The following is a 23,387-nucleotide window of genomic DNA, read 5'->3' as shown; positions in this document are numbered from 1 at the left end:
TTTAGAACAGAGAATGCTCTATTTGTATGCATCGCAAGCTCTAATAGAGGGAAAAGGGTATTGCCTCAGTCTATCTCTAGGTGGATAGTCTTTACCATAAGGAAGTGTTATGCTGAGGCTGCCCACTGGACATTAAAGCTCATTCCACAAGGGCAGTGGCATCTTCCATGGCATTAATAGATGGAGTTGGGAGATTTGATGAGTGGTGGCATGGTCCTCAGCAGAGACATTTGTTTGCTACTACATGCTGGATGTTCATGCTAGAAGGAATCTCAAGTAGGGAAAGCAGTGTTTCAAACATTTAAATAAAGGCATGTACCCACTTCATTGTGTCTAGCTCGCTAAAATCCCCATGTGTGAACTGCACAGAAGATTGATGATGAAAACAGGGTTGCTACCTGTAAGTGTTATTCATAGAGTATTTTCTGTGCAGGAACACAGACCCTAACTCCGACCCTGCTAGATGCCTTAGTGGCTTTGATGGCGTTAGAAGTGCTGATGGTGAGGGCGCTGTGGTGTGAGAGCACGTGTTCTGAAGGTGTAGCCAAGAGTTTGATTGGCGTACAGTACCCTCTAGAGCGGTGGTCCCCAACCACCGGGCCGCGGCGCCCTCTCCAAGCACCCCCCCCCCGCAAAAACGGCCGATTAGCTTGTGGCCTGGCAAGCTTCATTTTGTGGGAGGGGGGGAGGGAAGCAGGGCCGTGCATGCACAATGCGCATGTGCGGACCTGCCATGCATGCACGGCTGCACGATCGCCCTCCCCACCACCGCCAGTCCGCAGCCTTAGGAAGGTTGCGGACCACTGCTCTAGAGGCTTAATTTGAGAAAAGCCTCTCCAGCGCTTACCTGCTCATGCACAGTCCCCATGTGTTCATGCATGGAAGATACTCAATGAAAAACACTTACAGGTAGCAACCTTGTTTTGCCTATCACCATCCCTAGATGTGTCTATATTCTTCCAGGAAAAAAAAAAACAGAGGCATGATAGGTACTGAGCCTTTCTGCTTTCTCTCTATCCTCTGTCAGGGTCTCTCCATCTTTATCCAACAGTGGGCCTATTGCCTCATTTACCTTTTGTCTGTTCCTCCCATATTTGAAGAAGCTTTCCTTGTTTTAGTGGGCTTCCTTGGCCAGCTTTAGCCTCTCTGATGGCTGACCTACAGTGCTTAGTAACCTGCAGATACTCTTCTTGACACATTGGACACTCGGCCCTTGTATCCAGATGCCTTTCTGTATATTCCTTTGTCTATTATTTCTATGCCACAGGAAGTTTCTGTATTGAATCTTTGAGAGGAGTCAATGGTGAAGGTCCTTGTCCAAACTTCAGCTTACCAAAAGTAATAATTTCAGAAAGATGCTTTTTCTCTCAAGTGCCATGATTATGCTTAATAGCAGCTTTTGGAAGTTTATGTTTGACATTGTCAAGCTCCCAATAACATTTTGAAATACAGTGGTAGGCATGGCATCCAAGTTGTGTATTTCTTTCTCCCAAGGTTTTTTTTTTATCAGTTTATCATATAGCTGTCCTATATTTGAGCTGGTCTATACTGGAAACACTCAGATGTGTAGGAGGGGTTGGTGAGAAGCCTTGGATGCTTCAAATTTGAAATTTCAACCCCCTAATTTTTTATTCCTATCTCTATCTCTGTCTCATTTAGGTAAGGGGCAATGTACAGGGCCAAGACCAATTCCTTCATTAATACTTCTTTTGTTGGTGTATGCACAAAATCACTGTACCATCATAGAGGACATATAGTTCCCACTTATTAGGCAAATGTTAAATACATTGTTGTGGTACTTTCTCAACAGGCAGTTTGTGATACACTAGAAAATCAGAAAACTGTTATAGATAGACTTGCTGCAGATACAGAGGTCTTGGAGAAAAATCTTTCTGCTGATAAATCAAAGATCTACAAGCAAGAATTAAAATGTTTGCAGGGGTGCAGGGACAATCTGAAAATGAAGGTTTCTAAAGATGTTCACTTGCTAGAAGAAACTACTTCCAAACTGAGGGTATTTGAGGCAAGTATTTAATGATGGAGACTTATTTTTAAATTATTTATTTAAATACCTAATTCAATGGTATATTCTATTTCTAGTTGTATTGAAGTTTTTTTTTATGCAGCAAATCCTAATGTTGATTATTGCAGAAATGATTCCCAAAAGGTGTCAAAAAACTATGTGGAATGATCATGTTGAGGCAGTGTGTGCTGACTGCTGTAGATCGATTTCTATGTTTGTAATATCTAAGAGTGAAAAAAACCTTGCTTGGTGATTTGTTTGTGCTTGGATTTTAATGTTTTGGGATACATTGCCCCAACTGGTGGGAAAGATTTCTCTTTAGAAATTCATTTTCTGTATATTTTTGGTATAATTTGTTTTTGCAAAAAATATATTTGTTTCATGCAAAGGATAAATTTAATTATAATCAATCATTGTTTCTGATTATGTTTTTTTGTTATCCTAGGCTAGCTCAAACTTGTCAGTTCCCAGAAGTTAAATAACTATGGCTGTATAATGGGATTTTAAACTGTGTACACATTAAAATGGAGCAAGAAGTATAAAACATAATGGCATACTCCTTTAAAAGATTGATCTGATACCAGTGTCAGTATAAACATTAAAAATGTTTCTAAAATTAAAGATACTTATAGTGTTCCTGAAAACTGAATTAGCTAGTAGCTTTCCACGGTGAAAATGACATAAAGGAAGAGTTTCTGGCTCTTGGAGACACCCACAACAAGACTTTTACAGTGGTCCTCAAGGTGTGCGGGCAATCATATATAGAAAGAGACACTGGTTCAGAAATCCTCTATTAATATTTATTTATCTCATTTATGCCTCAAAGTAATTTTACATTATCCTTTCCACCATTGTATCCCCAGTGAGGAAAGTTAGGTTGAGTGGGTGGGTTATGGCTCACTGCTTGCTGTGCAGATGGTCCCAGGTTGAATCTCTGCCATCTCCAGTTAAGGATGAGGTAGTAGGCAATGTGAAGGACTGTGGCAAGCTGCTGACCATCTGAGTAGACAATACTGATCTTTCCTTTACAAAGCTTTTAAAAAGCTTTTAAAATGGTGGTTATGTAAGGTAAAATATTGCTCTTGGCTGTAGCTCATTTTTGTGTTACTAAACTTTTTTTTTATATATCTTAACCTACGCTGGTAGAGGTGCCTTGAAAGTCACAACTTGTCTGCTAGCCTCTCAATGGCTTAAATTTCCACCTCTCTACCACCACCGTAATCTTTCCAATATTTCATTCTGTGATTCTATGGTTGAATTTTTTAAGTTAGTTAATATGCATGGGAGCTTGAAGTGTTGCCAGAGTTTAAATATTCAAAGAGGGGTAGAGCATAAAGCTGGTTAAATAATAAAATAGTTTTATTTAGAAGAGAAACAACTTTGTACATAAAGAGAAGAGAAGAGAGGGATCTAAGTAAGGTATCAAAGTAAGCGGAATTGTGCTCAAAGTAGCAGGAAGTCTGCAAAGAGCCAATCAGGACACTGCAGGAAATTATTTGAAAAAATCAGGAAATTCCTATTCTAACTATGCTAACTATACATCTCTGATGCCCTCTTTTAACTCTTGTACACTACAGATCTTGCATATCCTTAACACTATTTCACTCCCTTATATATTTGGGAAACAGCCTCCTGGGAGGAGACTGTCCAGGGCCCTGTCCATCCAGATCCACTTTGATTGACCCTCCCCCTCCAGCTCCCAGCCTCCCTCCTTGCCTGCTAGAAGCCTTGTGGCTGCGGCCTCCATTGTCACCCACGAGGAGAGAGGCAGTGACAGGGCTTTGCGGCCCGCAGGTACACTCCTGCTGGCTTTGATACTAGTTCTAATATAAAGTTCCAAACATGAGAAAATGGCTTCAAATATTGTAATTACTACTTTTACCCATGTTATTTTTATTTATTTATTTTATATTTATATAAATATTAATTTCCCCCAAAAAAGTTCTGTCTCTGAGACATTAATCATATCACATCACTGTTCTCAGTATTTCTTAACTTTATTTAATTTCAGACTGATTTAAAACTGGTTCAAAAGTGGTTGGATAGTGTAAAAGACTTTTTAATGAAAGAGCAGACCATCCAAAGAGATCCTGAAGGACTTCAAAGGCAGCTGGATCAATGCATGGTAAATTCTTCTGCTTATTCATCATTTGGTATTCTGGGTCTCTTTGTAAGTGTTGCCGTAGACCATCCTGTAAAGCTTTCTTCCTGTAGTCCATAAAGAAAAAGTATAAGTAAACTATATTTATATTCTTTTGAACTGTGAAGTGCAATTTTTGAACCTTCAAAATTCTTGATGGGCTTCTCAAATACTGTATATACTCGTGTATAAACTAACCCGCATATAAGCCGAGGCACTTAATTTTACCACAAAATCTGGGCAAATTTATTGACTCGCATATAAGCTGAGGGTGGGAAATGCAGCAGGCTACTGGTAAATTTACAGCACTTAATCCATGCTCAATCATCACAGGCTTTCCCATCCAGCCTCCCAACAAATACAGAAAAGTCAAGAGGATGAATAGCTGCTGGTTTTTGTACCCCACTTTTCACTAACCAAAGGTGTCTCAAAGCAGCTTACAATTGCCTTCCCTTCCTTTCTTTTTTTTTAATAATAATTTTATTGTTTATTGTTATATAAAGCATTTACAGAGAGGTTGTAAAGAAAAAGCGACCAGTTGATATGGTTTGCCATCTCTTTTAACATAGATATTTAGTTCCCATCACATATTATTCCTAATCTAGAAGTTTTTACCATTTTTCTTAGCCAAGTGATTGTTAATACATATGAGAGTATGATCTATTATAGGAATACATTCTGTTATTATCTTAAATGATATTAGGTCAGTCTCCTTCATAAATTGGCCCTGACCCAAGAATTACTACTGTCGTCTTGTTAATGCCTATAAAATATGGTTTGTCATCCTCTTTTAGCATACATATTAACATACATATTCAATTCCCATCGCATATTAATCCTGATCTAGGAGTTATTACCATCTTTCTTAACAAAGTAGTTGTTGATACATAGGAAGGTATAATCTATTATAAGGATATATTCTATTATTGTCTTAAATGATATAAAGTCAGTTCCCTTCATATATTGGACCTGTCCTAAAGGTTACTGCTGCTATTTTTCCCACAGGAAGCCAGGAGAATACTCCATTGTTCAGCTCATCTTTCAGGTGGTCGCAGAAAATGAAGTTGTATTTTTTTCCATAGTAGAGTATTTCTGATTGTCCTTCTGTCAGGGCCAAAGAAATCTCTTACTTGATTCTTGCTTGTAATCGCCTTTGAGGGGGCTCTGAATCCTTTGTCAATCTGGATCTCTTCCTCTGGTCGCACAGAAATATCTCCTGATAGCTTCTTAGTTGCTGTCGCTTTTGAATAGACTCTTTTTATTTTGCTGATCCAAGTCATTTCCTGCTCTGAATAGACTTCCAGGTTTTCGGTACTTTCCTTCCTTGAATCTGTTTTCCCAGGTTCTTTAAAGGTACTTTGGGTTTTTACATCTCTGGCACTCTCTCCCTCCAGTTGATTAACTTCCAGACATTGAAGTTTCACTTGATTTACTGTTAGCTGAGCTACGTCATCAGCTGGTCTCTCCGGACCTTGGGCTCCATCCAAAAGCTCCCCCTTAGTCCCACGAATTTCCTTTTCCAGCTTATTGACTGCTTTCAGTATCTCTGAGTTTCCTTTGCATAACAAATGGAAAAGCTGTGCCTTAGTTAATTCTTCCATAGTTCTAGGCAGTCACAAACTATAAACAGAAAGTCTCGTGAGGTCTCGCGGGAGCACGAGCGATCCCAAATTATCAGTTTGTCGATCTCCGTATCAAGTCAAATTCCCCCACTGAACTTTCACCAATAAATCTTCAAAGCACTCTCTTTGTTTGGTTAATGGGTATAACTAGCTGGGAGTCTTTCACTCGGTGAAAGAAGGAATTCGCTTGTGAATTGGTTGAGGGGGGGGGGAGGGAAGAGCTTGTGGGAGAAGAGAGAGAAAAGCCAGAAAGCTTTCAATTCTTACTGTTGCAGATTCCAGCTTCTGTCAGCTTCTGCTCCTGTCAATCTGGTAAATGATGGTCTGGGAAGAATGTAAGGTCAGCTGGTCATTTCAAGCTTGTAAAGTTGTTTGCGACAAAGACGCCATCGTGACCTTGAGCACACGCCGCTATTAATCCAGGGAGGTCGGTCTTCCTATCTCCCCACGGATCTGTAGGACCCTCAGGATGCCGTTCCCAGTTCCTGGGGCGACCGGTGAGCAGATTTGCGTATCTGCTCAGGTCAGCCAGGTGCAGAAGCTCCTGACCCTCGGCATGGCTTAAGAGCTGAACAGAAGTCCAGCTTTTTTTATGGCGCCATCTTCAGTTCTCTCCGCCTTCCCTTCCTTTCTTGATGCCAGACACTCTGAGAGAGCACTGACAGAACTGCTCTGGGAGAACAGCTCTGGCAGGAGAACTAAATAGTGCCCCCCAGGCCAGCAAACCAGAGCAGAACAATAGTACCCAAAGTTGGCAACCTATTACAAAAAGTACAACAGCTACTAAACTGGGGGCTACAGTGCTCCCCAGAACAAAACACTGAAATAAAGAACTGTAAAACTGAAAACTGAAAGAACTGTAAAAATCAACTTTTAAACGAAATACAAGAAGAAAAGGCAAAGAATGCTGCCCATCAGATAAAAGAAGAAACACTGAAAAAACAGTAAATCCCAAAGCACCTCCAAAAGCCACCCCATCGCACACCATTCCCAGAAACCAAAAGAATAGTTTGGAAGAAGTGATTAGAAAAGTTCAGTTCAGTTCAAACCAGTTCAAACCAGTCGTTCAGACCAAGTTGTTGTTGTTGTTAGGTGCGAACCCATCACGACCCCATGGACAATGATCCTCCAGGCCTTCCTGTCCTCTACCATTCCGCGGAGTCCATTTAAGTTTGCACCTACTGCTTCAGTGACTCCATCCAGCCACCTCATTCTCTGTCATCCCCTTCTTCTTTTGCCCTCAATCGCTCCCAGCATTAGGCTCTTCTCCAGGGAGTCCTTCCTTCTCATGAGGTGGCCAAAGTATTTGAGTTTCATCTTCAGGATCTGGCCTTCTAAGGAGCAGTCAGGGCTGATCTCCTCAAGGACTGACCGGTTTGTTCGCCTTGCAGTCCAAAATATCAGAATCCCTTAGTCAAACCACAAGCTGCCAGAGTAAGCTTTCATGATATTTGCAGAAGGCAATGGTTAGCTGGGATCAATTAGCTCATTTGCAAAGAGCTTAGTTTTTAAGATCTTTGCAGATGGCAGTGGTTAACTGGAGGCCACTAGCTCACTTGCAAAGAGCTTATGTTGCAAATGCATTGCTGCAATTCGCTGGCTGGCTGGGGGCAGGCTGTTAATCAACGACCCGCGTATAAGCCGAGGAGGTCTTTTAAGTGCTAAAAACTGCTGGAGAACTCGGCTTATATGCGAGTATATACAGTAGCTCATTACCGTCCCATGATATGAATGTAGAAGGAAGGAGGCATGATGCAACCTTGATCACTTTGTTTACGTACCCTTCAGAGAGACCTTAAAATTATTTGAATTTTATCCCTGCTATGTACTGACTGCAGAATTTATTTGTTTTGTTCGGCAGTAGTTCATGATACTGAGAGGTTTTACTTTAGTGGTGTTTTGTTCAAAAGTTAACTTCTCAAAATACTTAAGGTCTGCTGAACTACTTTAAATCTGTAAATAATATAGCTGGCATGGTCTTTGCATGTACATTTATGAATTATTATTAAAATAACTGTTGGTTCAAAAGAGATATCCAGACAATTAAAAAAAATCAATGTTAGGTATTGTTACTGCAGTAATATCCAGCCAAAACTATTATAGCTGGGATCTGAAGAGATTCTTTAGTAACACTTTGAAGTGACATAAAAAGTGATTTTGATAGCAGAAATCGTCAGCTGTATCTCAAAGACCCATTATGCATGGGCCGGAAGGCCCACACAGGCGGTGTCAGGGCATCGGGGAAAATCCCCGATTACGTAAGCCACCACCGCCAGTGCGTGCGGCTCAGGTCCATGGAAAGCCCGCTTTATGGGAACATGGGAACTTCCACGGTCCCTGAGATACTGTGGGTGCTGGTGGGGGCTGGGGTGGGCTGGCGCCATGCGTAATCAATACTGCGGTGCTTTTTGGCCCGCCCCCGCCCCAACCTACAGTGTCCCTGCAGGGACACTGCATGCCCTGGCATGTTCCGCAGAGCTGGCTGGGGCGTCCCCCTGCCCCCACCCTGGTGGGAGGTTGGGATCCCGTTCTCTGCCAGCATGTAGTGGGGCCCCAGCCCCTCTCCACTCCCCCCAGCCGCTGCCACTACCGGGCAGAATCCTGGGCTTTCCGCCCCAGCGCGATGTGCGTTTGTGCATTCTACACAAGGGCATCTGCATATCCCGGGGGAGCTCTGACCTCGAGCATACACAGGAAACGGCCACGCCTGCCTCTGGCGGCCACGCCTGCCTCTCCCCCCCCCCCCGCAGCAAGAAGCTAGGTGGGCCGCTTCTCTCATGGTGAGCTTCTCGCTGCGGGGGGGAGGGGGAGAGGCAGGTGTGGCCGCCTGCGTCCCGTTACCGAGGCCTTCGCGGCCCGCTACCGGGCCGCAGACCTGGGGTTGACAATCCCCGCTCTAGAGCGCCTCACAGCTCTCCCTGGCTGTCACTGTTCTGAACAACTTAGCGTTATCTACAAACTTAACTACTTTAATGCATACTCCCAACTCCAAATAATGAATGAACAAGTTAAAAAGCACCAGACCAAGCTCTGAGCACTGTGATACCCCACTGCTTACCACCTTCCACTCTGAAATCTGCCCATTTGTACTCACTCTTTGTTTGATGTTAACCACAAGAGGACTTGTCCTGTTATCCCATGACTGCTGTCAATTGTCATGGGGGATCATGGGGCTCTTGTTAACTTTTCCCACACCTTTTCATGTGCTGAAACCACCATGTGGGCCTATTTCAGCACCTGAAAAGGCACTCAGGCAGGGAACAAGACTTCCTGGGGTCCATTTGCTACACTATTCATATGGTGGCCTCTTCGTGATTTTTAGAGAATTATAGTTGCTTCTAAAATGGCATTGGCAGGTACAGGATGGCTTTAGAATCTGGGAAGTTCAGATCCCAACTTTGCCATAAAGCTTGCTGAGTCACATGCATACTCATCTTAACTTACCTCACAGAGTTATCATGAGAGTAAAATAGAGGAGGTGATGGGATGTATGCTGCCTTCAGTTTCTTGGACCTTGGGTAGGATAAATGTAGAAAATAAATAAAAATAGGCAGTATGTAAACCTGCATTATGAAAGAAAACAATTACAAATATTTTTCTACCTCTGTTCAGCTGTTGGTTACTGAAATGGAGAAGACAGAACTGTCTCTAAAAGAAATGAAAGAGATAGAGTCTGCTTTAAGAAGCCAGCCTGTAAACGCATCAGTGAAATCTAAATTGACAGATATCCAAGTGCTGTGGGAAAAATTGAGCAAACAGGTTAGTTACCAATAGTATTTCTTTTTTGTTTTATGTATTATCTATTGTCACTTGGCATTCATAGTAGTAGATTTATTGTATGCATTACACTGATATAGTTTGGTAGTGGTGTAGCAATCATAAGAAGACCGTTCATCTACAATAATCTTACAATAAGACAAAGAAAGAACTACTTGAAGATAATAAGTTATTTTTGTTCATAATGTCTATGTAGAAGTATCATATATCAAGGGTGTAACTGGGCTTCTGTTTCTGGCATTTTCTAAACAACCATTGTTCCTTCCCAACTCCTGTTTCCTTTTAGGCTTTCTGTACAAGTGCAAGAGGTAAAATGAACACTAGCAGCAGATTGCTGCATTTGCTTGTCGAAGATGATTTTATTTTATTTGTCTTTTCATACATTCCTGGCCAAGTTTGTATCATGCCTTTATGGACTGGAACTAACTTTTACTCATTTAAATTTTTCTCTTCCTTCATTCCCTTAAATATCCTTCAAAATTGAAGTCCTTTTAACTGATGGCTTCTCCAGACATTACAGTGTTTGTGATGGATAGGTTGAGCTTCGTAAGAAGCAGTTTTTGTTTTTATTTTTTGGTCTTGGCCTTAAATATCTGGAACAAGAATCTAAGTGATCATTGCCATAAAGTGGAATGGTTGTTTTTCATGCCATGATGGTTTGCAACAATTAATTTGTACTTGAAGCTATGATACACATCTGAAAATAGCTAGAATAATAATCTGTCTTGACCAGTAGCTGTAAGATCTTGGTTTACAACTATAGAAAAACATCACTTTTTAATGAATGTTTGATACTTCCACCCATTTTTTAAAAAGGAAATGCCATCTGGAAATTAAGCTGCTAAAAGTTTCAGTGCTCTGATGTTTTATACTTCCCCTCACTCAAATCTTTCTTAAGGCCTGCTTGCAATGAGGCAAACAACTTTTAATTGTTATGGCTACCAATCTGTTTCTTGTTGACTTGCTAGATCATTAGTCAGAAAAATCAGTTATCTGAGAGTCAGGAAAAAGCTGTAAACCTAAAGAAAGATTTGGCAGAGATGCAAGAGTGGATGGCTCAAGCTGAAGAGGAATATTTGGAGAGAGATTTTGAATACAAGACTCCAGATGAGCTGGAAAATGCAGTAGAGGAAATGAAGGTAAGAAACAGAAAAAACAGGGAAACTCTCTAGGCTACTCATGTTTGGAAACTTAGTGGATATGAGAGGAAGAAATTGACAGGCTTTAAAGAAAATGCTCTTTTCTAAAGTTCAGTAGGTAGATAAGAATGCATGTATGTGGAGCCTTGTCTATACTTTTCTTCTTAGGAAGAAATAGACCTTGAATTATTGTTATAAGTACACTTGGGAATCTGAGCATATATGCTGAGGATACTATTTTCCTCGCTTGTTGATTCAGCCTATGACATGGTACTTAGGAGAAGCTTGCATAAGCAGTTATATCTTCCTACCTATGGTACATCTTGCTACAAATTAGTGGGTAATTCACGTAAATAAGACGGATGTGGCCAATACTGAAGTAGTCAATTTTATAAAGTAATTCTGAAAAATTATGACAGGGACATAGCCTAATGTTATTATTATGTAACTATTCCCTCTATTACAGCTAATACTCTTATTTGCTTCCACTTAAGCTTGTTCACTGACAATTTTTTCCGCATTTAAGGTTGTTTTAATGTTGGGCAATTCAACTTTATGAGAAAATGAGGAATAAAATGTGAGCTATAAAAGTCTGGCTTAATGCACTTCTAGTTTAATTTAATTTAGAACATAATGATTACAAAAACACGAGCTTTTAATATTTTGTCACTATACCTACCATAATAATTTAGTACATATTGGCACCTTCAAAGAGAAATTGAGGAGTGTCCATGCATGTTGGAAAATACACTCAGTTCTGGATTACTTGGACAGCTTTAATAGGTGGCTCTCCCCCACTGGAGAGCAGAACCTTACTACTGGTAGGTAGAGTATCTAGAATGAGTACCGCAGTTCTTGCCTGGAGAGACATAGGTTAATTAATTAATTGATCTCTTTCTTAGATTTTTATACCACCCTCCCATAGGTCTCAGGACAGTTTATATGAAACATTGCAGGGTATTATATAGAACATTATAGTCATATAACACAGTCATAGCATAACATATTAACAACAGTGGTTCTAATATTAACAGAATTTCAATAGGTTTGATTAACAATACTGTAACAGGAACAACAACTTTAACAGAACTCCCCAGAAAGGTCAGACTGATTCAGGTCATGGAAGGGGATGTCTGGGGGTGGGGATGACCAGTGGATGTTGTTAGGTCGGTCGGCTTCAAGCAGATCCCTTTGGCAGGCCCTGGGGAATTGTGGGAGTTTGGGCAGAGCCCTGATCTCTTCAGGGAGATCGTTTCACTAGGTGGGGGCCAGGACAGAGAAGGCGCTGGCCTTTGTTGAGGTCCGATGTGCTTCTTTGAGGCCAGGGATCACCAGCCAGTTCACAGTTGCAGAGTGTAGGACTCTTTTGGGGGTATAGGCAGAGAAGACGATCTCTCAGGTACACTGGGCCCAGACCGTGTATGGCCTTGAAGTTAATAACCAAAATCTTTAAGCTTGATCCAGAATTCAATTGGGAGCCAGCTGAGTTATTGAAGTATAGGTTGGATGTGGGATCTCCTTGGTGTATTGGTGAGAATCCTGGCTGTAGTGTTCTGAACCAGTTGTAGTCGTTTCCGGATCAAGGATAAGGGTAGGTGTGCGTAGGACAAGTTGCAGAAGTTCAGTTTAGAAGTGACAGTCGCATGGATCACTATGGATAGGTGTTTTGGGGCCAAGTAGGGCGCTAGTAGCTTGGCTTGGCATAGGTGGTAAAAGACCTGCTGTGCTACTCTCATGACCTGTGCCTCCATGGAGAGAGAGGCATCGAGGATCACACCCAGGTTTCTGGTGGAGTGGGCTATTGTTAGGCGCACTCTGTCCAGATTGGGTAAGCACGCTTCCTCACTTGGTCCCTTCCTACCCAGCCACAAGACCTCCATCTCTGAAGGGTTGAGCTTCAGACGACTCTGCTTGAGCCACTTCCTCACTGCTTCCATGCATCTGGCTAAGGATTTGGGGGGAGAATCAGGGCGGTCAATCAACAGGAGGAAAAGCTGGGTTTCATCTGTCTATTGGTTGCAACCCAGCCCAAGCCTTTGCACCAGCTGAGCAAGATGGCGCATGAAGATGCTAAATATAATAGGAGAGAGGACTCCTTCCTGTGGGATTCCACTCCTTATATGGCAGTCATCTTTACTTGCTAGTCTTAAGAAAATAGTTGTAATTTGGGGTGGTTATGTGAATAAAATATGGTAAACACACTGTGCATTCTTGAGCTGCTTGGAAGAAGGAGAAAGATCCAAATGTAAGAAAAGGAGAAGGAGAAAGTTGATTAAGGTTGCATGTTTTGTGAAGTTTGATGAGACAATTCTGAATGGTTCAGGCTGCCTCTGCTTTTTGTTCTCAGCAGTATTTTCTTTTACCTTAGCGTTAAAACATTACAACTAAAGATACGAATGTATGAGGAATATAATAGAGTTCCGGTGGGATTTGACAGAACCTGTGAGCTGCTTTGAGGGCAGTGAAATAAGAGTTTGTGCCTTGTCTGAGTAACCTAATTAGTACTGGAGACATATTTTCTGTGTGAGAACCATGGCACCCTCTTGGCCAGCATTTGTTTTCTTTGACCAGAGAGCAAAAGAGGATGTGCTGCAGAAAGAAGTGCGGGTGAAGATTCTGAAAGACAACATCAAGATGCTAGCTGCTAAACTGCCATCTGGTGGTCAAGACTTAACAAGGGAACTTAATCTTGTGCTGGAGAATTACCAACTCCTCTGCAATAGGATGCGAGGGAAATGCCACACTTTGGAGGTATGTCCTTAGTGTACCCTTTCACATAAGCAATAATCTACCATGAACCTGTGTAAAACGTGTATAAAGGCTCTTTCCTAAGTTTTGAAATACTCAGGTTCTAAAGGATTATTCCCAGACTTTTTCTTATGAACTGCTTCCAACAATTAACTGTTTTTGGGACATATTCACATAGCGATGCGACTGGAATTCAAAGCATATAATTAGTATCGTTAAATGCTTTAAAGATTTTTTATTAATCAGGGTTTTTTTTTTGTCTTACCTTGACAATTTTTAAGTTGACACCTTATGCTCATTTTCAGATGGCAAGAGCTTATGTGGCACTCTTAAGGACAATTTCCTGCGAGTAACCCCCATTAAATAGTATGGAATTTTCCTCCAAGAAAAGCTCCCTGATATACTGTGCAATAACCTCTCTGACTTGGGCAGAATAAACTTATACCATCATATTAAAATAAACTCATAATATGACAGAGAATGCACCATATTTCTGTGATGCATTGGATAGCAGAGATGCTAGTTTGCTCCTTCAAAACAAAAGAAATAGACATGAAAATAAGTATTAATATTTATTGAATTAATTTTCATATGATTTATATATATCTACCATGTTTTTGAGATTCCCTTCCATCACATCTCCATAGGCTGTCGTGACTTTTCTTCCAAAAGAGATTCACATGATGATTTATATAGTCTAGAATAATTTATTTTTGTTTTTTAATTTTTGTTGTATTACCGTACTTCGTTGTTTATCTTTTAAAAATATATATATTCTTGTAAACCACTTTGGGTATTCATTGGAGTGAAAAATGGAGGGAGGAATGTTTAAGTAAGAGTGATTGGTGGTATATAATGGAGTCCCTTTCCCTGTCCCAAGGAAAGTGAGCATATAAAAAAGAAAATGGGAAAGATGAGAGGGGGCAATAATGCAGAGGTGGTGGTATTTTCTGATATTGGACAGTTGTCAGCAATGATTTCACTAGCTGATGAGCAGCACTGAGTAAGTACTAATTTGCAATGCCTCACTGCACTGAATATGAATTTTTGAAATGTAATAAGGATCCTTGTATACTGTTTGCCCTCAGGAAGTATGGTCATGCTGGATTGAGTTACTCCACTATCTGGACCTAGAAACAGCTTGGCTGAATACTTTGGAAGATAGAATGAAAAACACCGAAAACTTGCCAGATAAAGCAGATGCTGTCAATGAGGCCTTAGAGGTACTGTGAACAATGTATAAATTTAATCGGTATCCAGGGAAAAGAGAGCAAAAAAGATTAAAGATCTTTTAAAAGAAGATCAAATATTATTTCTATATTCAAATAGAACAGGGTTATATGGAATGAATGGCTCATCTTAGCTTTTATAATGATTAACAACTTTTCTGTAGAGTCAAATATTGAGTAGCAAACAATTAAGAGAAAATGCTTGCCTTTTGTGCTTCTGTTTGCTCATATTGAAATCCCTTTAGGATAACAGAATCATAGAGTTGGATTGGGCCATACAGCCCATCTAGTCCAACCCCTTGCACAATGCAGGATCAGTCTAAAGCATCCGTAATAAATCTCTGTCCAGCTGGTGCTTCAAGATGTGAGGGAGCTCACCACTTCCTTATGCAGCCTATTCCACCGCTGAATACTTTGACAGTGAAATTTCCCCCCTAATATCTAGCTGGTATCTTTCTACATGTAGTTTAAAATCATTACCATGGGTCCTATCGTCTGCTGCCAACAGGAACCATTCCGTGCCCTCCCATAAATGACAAACTTTCAAATATTTAAAGACAGCAATCATATCCCCTCTCAGCCTCCTTCTCTAGGCTGTAAATTCTCAGGTTCCTCAGCCTTTCCTCATAGGACTTGGTCTCCTGGCCCTGGATCATCCTTGGTGCTCTCCTCTCAATTTTATCCATGTCCTTTTTGAAGTAAGATCTCCAGAACTGCACACAGTACTTCAGGTGGGATCTGACCAAAGTGATATACAGTGGGACTGTGACATCTTGCAATTTTGATGTGATGATGAAGAAGTAGTTCTTATATGCCACTTTTCTCTACCAGAAGGAGTCTCAAAGCGGCTTACCCTTTCCTCTCCCCACAACAGACACCCTACGAGGTAGATGAGGCTGAAAGAGCTCTGATATCACTGCTCAGTCAGAAGAGCTTTATCAGTGCTGTGGCGAGCCCAGGGTCACTCAGCTGGCTGCATGTGGAGGAGTGGGGAATCAAACCCAGCACTTCTAACCAGTACACCCAAGCTGCCTCTGTTGATACAAGGCTGCTTTTGCCCTCTTTACCACTGCATCACACTGTCTGCTCATATTTAGTTTACCCCAAGATCTGGTTCACACACACTGTTACCCAGAAGTGTATCTCCCATCTAGAACTCTGCACTTATAGCATTGCATCTTGTTCTCTTTTGCCTACTTTTTCAGCATATTCAGATCTTTCTCTATGATCTGGGGCGTTCGCTACTCCTCACAATTTGAGGTCATCTGGAGATTTAATGAGAAGTCCCTCTACCCCCTCATCCAGATAACTGATAAAAATGTTGAAAAGTACCGGATTCAGTACTGAGCCCTAAGGCACAACACTGCTCACTTCCCTCCAATGTGATGAATTACCATTGATAATCCCTCTTTGGGTGCGGTTTTCTAAACAGTTCCTATCCACCTAACCTTCTGAAAATCCAGTCTGCAGTTCTCCAGTTTACCCATTAGAACATCATGGGTAACCTTGTCAAAAGCCTTACTGAAATCCAGGTTAAGAACATCAACTGAGTTTCCCCAATCTAGCAAGCCTGTTACTCAGTCAAAGAAGGAAGGTCTGGTAAGACCTGTCTGAGACAAATCCATGCTGACTTCTCTGGATCAATAAATTGTGCTTCAGATGTTTGCAGATTACCCCCTTTAAAATCTACTCCATTGTCTTCCCTGCAACTGAGGTCAGACTCACTGGCCTGTAGTTTCCTGGATCACTTCTCCTCCCTTTTGAATTTTTGTGTATTTATTTTATTTATTTACTCATTTGATTTATATATCACCCCTTAATGTGACATCTTGGGATGGTGTTCATAGAACCAATGGGGAGTGGAAAGATACATCGTAACATTTGAAACATTGTAACATACTCAATGACCTAACAGTTATAATAGTAGTAACGATTGGGTAGTACAACAGTTAGGAAACAATTTCTGTTAGGGACATTATTGAATGTTAAGAGTTGTCTGATAAGAGACCAGGTTGTAGGCAAGTCCTTGTTGATGCCCCTCACCTGAAAACCCGGTGGAAAAGTTCATTTTGCAGGCCCTATAGAATGTTCAAGTTCTGTAAGGGCCTTGATTTCATTGGTCCATGCTAAACAGACATTTTTGAGGCCGGGGATCACCAGATTGTTGGAATGGGTAGAATGTGTCGTTCTTTGGTGGGTATAGGCATACAGACGGTCCTTGTGGTATGCAGGACCCTGACCACATGGAGGTGAGTACTAGTACCTTAAACCTGATCCAGTATTTGAATGGTAGCAAGTGTAGCTGCTGCAGGATTAGGATAATGTAGGCCCTCCATGGTGTATGGATGAGGATGTGAGCAGCTGTTTTGTTTTTTTAACTAATTAGAGCTTCCAGAGCAGGGATAAGGGAAAGCCCACATAGAGCAAGTTGCAGTAATCCCTTCTAGAGGTGACTGTTGCATGGATGACTGTGGTAAGGTAATCTGGGGCCAGATGGTGCACTACTAGTTTAGCTTGGTGGAGATGGAAAAATGCCAGCTGTGCTACTCTCATTATTTGAGCCTCCACGGTTAGGGGTGTATCAACGATCACAACCAGGTTCCTGGCCTGTTGTGCTATTTTTAGTAGGCTGGGGAGTCATGCTTTCTGGTCTAGTCCATTCCCACCTATCCAAAGGACCTCTGTATTCGAGAGGTTAAGCTTCATTTGACTACACTGGAACAATTTTGCTTCAGCCTCTACTGTCCTCCAAGAGATCATAGAATCTTAGAGTTGGAAGGGGCCTCTGTGGTCATCTAGTCCAACCCACTGCAAAATGCAGGAACTCACAACTACCTACCTACCCACAGTGACTCCAGTTTCATGCTCAAGTTATCCCACCCACCAAAAATCTACAGAATTCAGCTTGGTTTGGAGGGAAATTCGCCTACCATCTCACAGTGGCGATCAGCTATTTCCTGGGTATGCAAGGAAGGGCCACAAGAGACAAACATTGACACATCCCTTCCTCCCCACCCACTCACAATCTGCCTGAGTTCATAAAATCAGCATTTCTGTCAGAAATGCTATCTAGCCTCTGCTTCAAAACTTGCAAAGAAGAAAAACCCACCGCCTCCTGTGGAAGCCTGTTCCACTGGGGAACTGCTCTAACTGTCAAGAACTTCTTCCGGATGTTTAGCCGAAAATGTTGGTTTAATTTCAACCCCTTGGTTCTGGTCCGCCCCTCTGGGGCAACATAAAACTACTCTGCTCCATATTCTATATGACAGCCCTTCAAGTATTTGAAGATGGTTATCATATCACCTCTTAGTTGTCTTCTCTCCAGGCTAAATAGACCAAGCGCCTTTAGCCTTTCCTCATATGATTTGGTTTTCAAACCCTTCACCATCTTCATAGCCCTCATCTGGGCATGCTCCAGTTTCTCTACATCTTTCTTCAGTTGTGGTGTTCAAAACAAATGAGGTCTTATCAGAGTGGAGTAAAGCGGTAACATGACCTCACATTATCTGGACACTGCTATTTTTTAAATACAAGCTAAAATCCTGTTTGCCTTTTTAGTTACTGAGTCACACTGCTGACTCATGTTCAGTGTCTGGTCTACTAAGACCCCCAGATCCTTTTCACATGTACTACTGTCAAGGCAAGTCTTGCCCATCCTATAGTGATGCTTATGATTTTTCCTACCTAAATGCAGAACGTTACATTTTTCACTATTGAAATTCATTTTTCTAGCCTGTTAAGGTCATCTTATATTCCGATTCTGTCTTCTGGTGTGTTTGCTACCCCTCCCAGTTTAGTGTCATCTGCAAATTTAATAAGATCCTAAAGATGATTGACAAAGGTTCTGCAAGCTGTCCCGAATGTTTTTTGACCACTATCTGGCCCAAGGGATTTTACCTCATTCAATGTAGCAAGGCACCTCTTCTTTCCATATCAACACACCACCAAAACACTACACCTTGCCCACTAGCATTCCTAGATGTATCTGTATTCTTCTTGGAAAACACATATGCAAAATAGGTACTGAGCCTTTCTGTTTTCTCTTACATTTCTCTTACATTTGTTCCTCCCATATCTGAAGAAGCTTTTTTTTTTTTGTTATACCAACCTCCTGTACTGCAGTGTTTTTAGGCAATGCTTTTAGAATTAATTCTATATTCTTAATGAATTGGAGAAACACTGTTGTACCATAGCAATATAATTTTATATTTTGTACAAAATGCTTCTGTAATTCTCTTTTCTTGTTATAGTGGGCTTCCTGGTCAGTCTCTGCTCACTCCCATCTTTGGTCACTCTGATGGCTGATCTACAGTGCCTTGTGACCTGCAGATACTCTTCTTCCCTCCGTAACATTTCCTTTTTCTTCCTTAGTTCTCTGTTCATTCAAATAGGCTTCTTGGATCTCCTGCCATGTTTCTCTCTTGCTGGAATAGTCATGGCTCGAGAATGCAACAGCTCCTGTTTAAAGAGGGCCCACCTGTCACTTGCTCCTTTCTCTTGCAGCATTCTTGTCCAAGGGATGACTCTGATCATGTTTCTGAATTTAATTAAAGGCTACCCTATGACTACATCTATGAACTTCCTTGCCCCCAATCTGAAAAGGTATTCTAGGAGGACATGGCCACTCCCCCCCCCCCAAGGTCCCGACCTCCTTCACCAGCTCTTGCCAGTTGGACAGCATTAAGTCAAATATGGTTCTTCCACCATTTGATAAATGAATTGTTGGCAAGGCAGGTCTTTGCTTAGCTTTATTTCTCCTGTTACATCAACAAATAGCAAAATTATTGGCTGTTTGGCAGCATCACAGTGTATAGCAATTTAAAAGAATGATTAAAAAAAGAAATTTGTGCCAGTGCAGCATGCTTTATTTGAGACTGCTGTCATCACTTAAAGACGTTGTTGCTGGTACTCCCTGAAAGACATGAGAGTTAGTAGAGGTTTGAGAGGAGAATGCTGGAAAGTGACAAATGTTTCAGCTCCTTTCAAGACCTCTCACCTCCCCTTGATGGGCATCAGGAATAGGTGCCACTATTGAGGGTGCAGTTTTTAAAAAACAAAACATGCCATTCTGAATTATTTAACTTTTGACATTTAAGGCTTTTCCACATGTTTTTATCCCATCAGTTGTAACCTCATGCTGCTTCGGTATATCACCTGATTTCAGCATACATTTTTGTACCTTTAGTTTTTAGTCTTTTGTTGTTCATGTCTCCCTCCCCCCCTCCTCCCCAATTTTTTCTGACTCTTTTGGGATTGGTTTTACCCTGTTTTTTCTGGAAACCCATTTTGAGTCAGCTTTTTGTAGTGCTTAGTGTTTCTTTCAGTTTTCTTTATCCTGCCCACTCCCACCTATATGCAACCCACTTTTCAACCACTGGACTATCATTGTTAAACCACTCCCTCTCTTCCTTTCAGACAGTGATTTAACTTTTTTAAAAAAATGGTCTTAAAATGGATATAATTCTCTAGTGTTTAATTCCCAGCTTTAATTTTTACAACATTTAAGTCTCTAGCCTTTTCCCTCTCTAATACATCTACATTAGGGAGATCGCTAGAGACTTACTTTTTAAAAAAATCTGGGAATTCAGAGAATTTGCTTGAACTATCTTGCACATAAATGTTAAACATTACAGCTTTATATTGATATTTTAGGGCCATTTAAAAACAATAAGTAGGTTACTGTGGCAACACTGATAAAAACACTGACTGACAATACCCACTCTTGACAATCCTCATTATTTAAGTCACATGAGGAGTATGCTAAACTGTCTCCACAACTGTAAAAATGCATGGGGAGGGCAGACATGCAGAACAACCCTGTCCAAATTGATTCTAGTACTGATGGATTAACTCCCAAAGAAAATCAGGAATAACGCCAGCATTCAGAAAAGGTTCCATTTGATAGACATAGCTTTTGTACCCACTGTTGTAAACATTGTTTGTTTACTTGGCAGTTACAATATCTGCAGAGTGTGATAAGGTGCTTGGAGTTTTGCTGATGAAAACATTGTGTGTTCTTCTAAAATGTTGGTTGGCATATCAATCCCAGTACATTATGAGCACTGGACTATCAGCACTCAAATTTTGGTTTAACTTTCTTCTCATTAGTCACTGGAATCTGTACTGCGCCATCCAGCTGATAATCGGACTCAGATTCGGGAACTTGGTCAAACATTGATTGATGGAGGGATTCTTGATGAAATCATCAGTGAAAAACTTGAAACTTTCAATGCTCGTTACGAAGAACTGAGCCATTTGGTAAGAATTTACTGTTCAGGTTGTTGGCAGTCCAGAAGTAGTTTTTAAATTGTGATTTTTATGGGGTTTTACATTTGTTTTGTTTTTATTGTTTTCCTTATATTTCTTTGTATAATACTATAGTATTTACAGTATTTGTTGTCTATTATAATTTGCCCTGAGTTCCCCAAGGGATGTTAATATTTTTTTTATAAAGAAAGTAACAGATATGCATTTCTTGATGCCCAAGAAGCCAAACAATATATACTGTTTTTATATTGTGGCCTGCCAATTGCTCAGCACTCCCACTGCTTTTTGCAGTCCTTGACAAGTAGCAAAAATAAGAAACTTTAGCAAGTTTTCAGTGTTGCTTAGTAGATCGCAAGTTGAGGCTTTTCTGTTGTACACAGACCTCTTCCATTCTCCTATAAAAGGGACATTTTAGTTTGGAGAGATAATTTACACTATTTTTGCACCCTGTGCAGACTGTGATAGGTAAAACAGTTATATATGTGCAAAAAACATGAACATCTATTCCTTTCCTACAGATTGCATAAACAGTGGTAATTAGGGCACAGTTGAGGTAAGTAGCAGTGCTCCACACGTTATAGATTGAGCCATAGATTGGTGGTTCAAAATAACTTTAGTGGCTGATGGGATTCTACCAGAAGGGCAAAAATATCTCAGTTAACCGTAGAATCATTGCTTTTTTCTTTCCTTGAAATCCAATCAAATCAGGATTATTAATTGTTACTTTTCATTTTAACTATAGCCATTTTAACTAACTTTTCATCCTAAGTAATATCATCAGGAGGAGTCAGGGTCTTTGCTATGTTTCTGTGGTCCCTTCTAAACTCCTGGAAAGTAGACTCTTAGATCATGAGTTCTTCATGCACATATAGCCATTCAGATTTCGTGGGTGTTCTGAAAAAGGAGCAGTCATACAAAACACAGCTGACAGAAGAGAAAGCTTTCATCCAGCTCTCATGACGTGGTGGTGGAAAGTGCCGTCAAATCACAGCTTTTATTTTTATTTTATTTTATTGCACATATACACCACCCGCCTTTGCAAATCAAGGCAATTCACAATGAAAGATTTGAAGTACCATACAAATAAAACATCATGAACATATAATATTTCTGATTGTAGGTATATATAACTTTACAACTTTGCTGTAGTTCAGTTCTTTATGGGAGTATTTCTGGGTGAGGAGTCACCCTGTGTCTCTGCTGGGTGCAGTTGGGAGTGGGAGGGACCTCTAGGGCTCTAGTTGGTGATGGTTTAATTGCCCTCAGTCAAAGGTTTGGTGGAACTTATGGTGACCCGGTAGGGTTTTCATTGCAAGAGATAAACAGAAGTGGTTTGCCATTGCCATAACAACCTTGGAATTTATTTCCAGTTTCTATGCCACACTTTCCCAAAGGCTCTCTCTTTTATCCAGATTCTAACCAGGTTTCATCCCATTTAGTTTCCAATATCTGATGAGCTCAGGCTATCCCAGGCCATCCAGGTCAGGGCTCCCCTAACTTACCTTGCTGTTAATCCATGCAGGGCAAATCCTGTGACCTAGGAATCTATTTTTCTGGGGTCAGAAATGAGAACAAAATAATGATCCATGTTTCCACTGGCAATAGCTAGAATCTAGCCCTTTATGCTAGGGTATTAAATGTGTAATTTAGAATTTGCAATCATGTCTATGAATTTTTTTCTAGACTCTGTCAACCTCGTAACTATACATAATCATTCCATAAGGAAGGGACTCTGGTATTGTGTTGCAATACAAGCCCATATTGTTAGAGCGAGAATTATACCTCATCTTTTGTGGGAATGACTCTTGCAGCTGGAGCATTTTTCTCTGGATATTGTTCTGCTTTGCACCATTTATTACAAGAACAGGCTGTGAATTACTAAAGTAGTTTTGGAAAGTGCCTACCCTTTATTATGGAATAAGTACTATTCACCGACCTTTTGAATTTGAGTGCGCAACTATTAGGAATGCTTAACAGAAAATCTTACTTAAAGTCAGAATGCTGTTGTCCATTTTGGCTTGTTGTTCTGTGATTTAGAAGAATGATGATTATAGCATTTATTTGTAAGGTCATGCTCTAGTTCTATCCACTCACAGATGTGCTATTCTTCTATATGTTGTTATCCAAACCAGTCCCCATGTCAGGCCTATTGTGTGCATCCCCTGTGCATGAAAAACTGAAACTTGAATTTGGGGGCAGAAGAGAATTGTTTTAGTCTTCTGTGTATGTGGTTCCCAGGTTTAACTCTCCAGAAATGAAGAATGGAATGGAGAGAGAGATACTTAACCAGAGAATAACTATTGTCCTATAAAGGCAAATGGAATGGAAATAGTACATGACAACAAGGAAATACAACAATATAACTGTAATTTATTTCTGGCAGTCCAATAAAAACATTCACATCTGTATTATGTTAAGCCAAATACCAACTTAAAGTTACTT

At 40.7% G+C, this 23,387-nt stretch overlaps 1 protein-coding gene across 5 annotated transcripts in view; it reads left to right on the top strand.

Moving 5' to 3' along the window:
• Positions 1-23,387, top strand: part of UTRN (utrophin) — a 503,173-nt gene that overhangs the window by 138,805 nt on the left and 340,981 nt on the right. For all 5 annotated transcript variants that reach the window (XM_077350828.1, XM_077350839.1, XM_077350815.1 and 2 more), the window contains 7 exons: positions 1,811-2,023; positions 4,035-4,148; positions 9,398-9,544; positions 10,531-10,701; positions 13,273-13,452; positions 14,538-14,672; positions 20,787-20,936. In XM_077350828.1, coding sequence (XP_077206943.1) covers positions 1,811-2,023; positions 4,035-4,148; positions 9,398-9,544; positions 10,531-10,701; positions 13,273-13,452; positions 14,538-14,672; positions 20,787-20,936 — 1,110 coding nt within the window. The remainder of the gene's footprint in view (positions 1-1,810; positions 2,024-4,034; positions 4,149-9,397; positions 9,545-10,530; positions 10,702-13,272; positions 13,453-14,537; positions 14,673-20,786; positions 20,937-23,387) is intronic.

The sequence above is a fragment of the Paroedura picta genome, chromosome 1 (genome assembly GCF_049243985.1).
Source record: "Paroedura picta isolate Pp20150507F chromosome 1, Ppicta_v3.0, whole genome shotgun sequence".
NCBI classification, from domain to species: Eukaryota; Metazoa; Chordata; class Lepidosauria; order Squamata; family Gekkonidae; genus Paroedura; species Paroedura picta.
The sequence above is the reverse complement of the archived record's forward strand: the minus strand, read 5'-3'. Positions and strand labels throughout refer to the sequence as shown.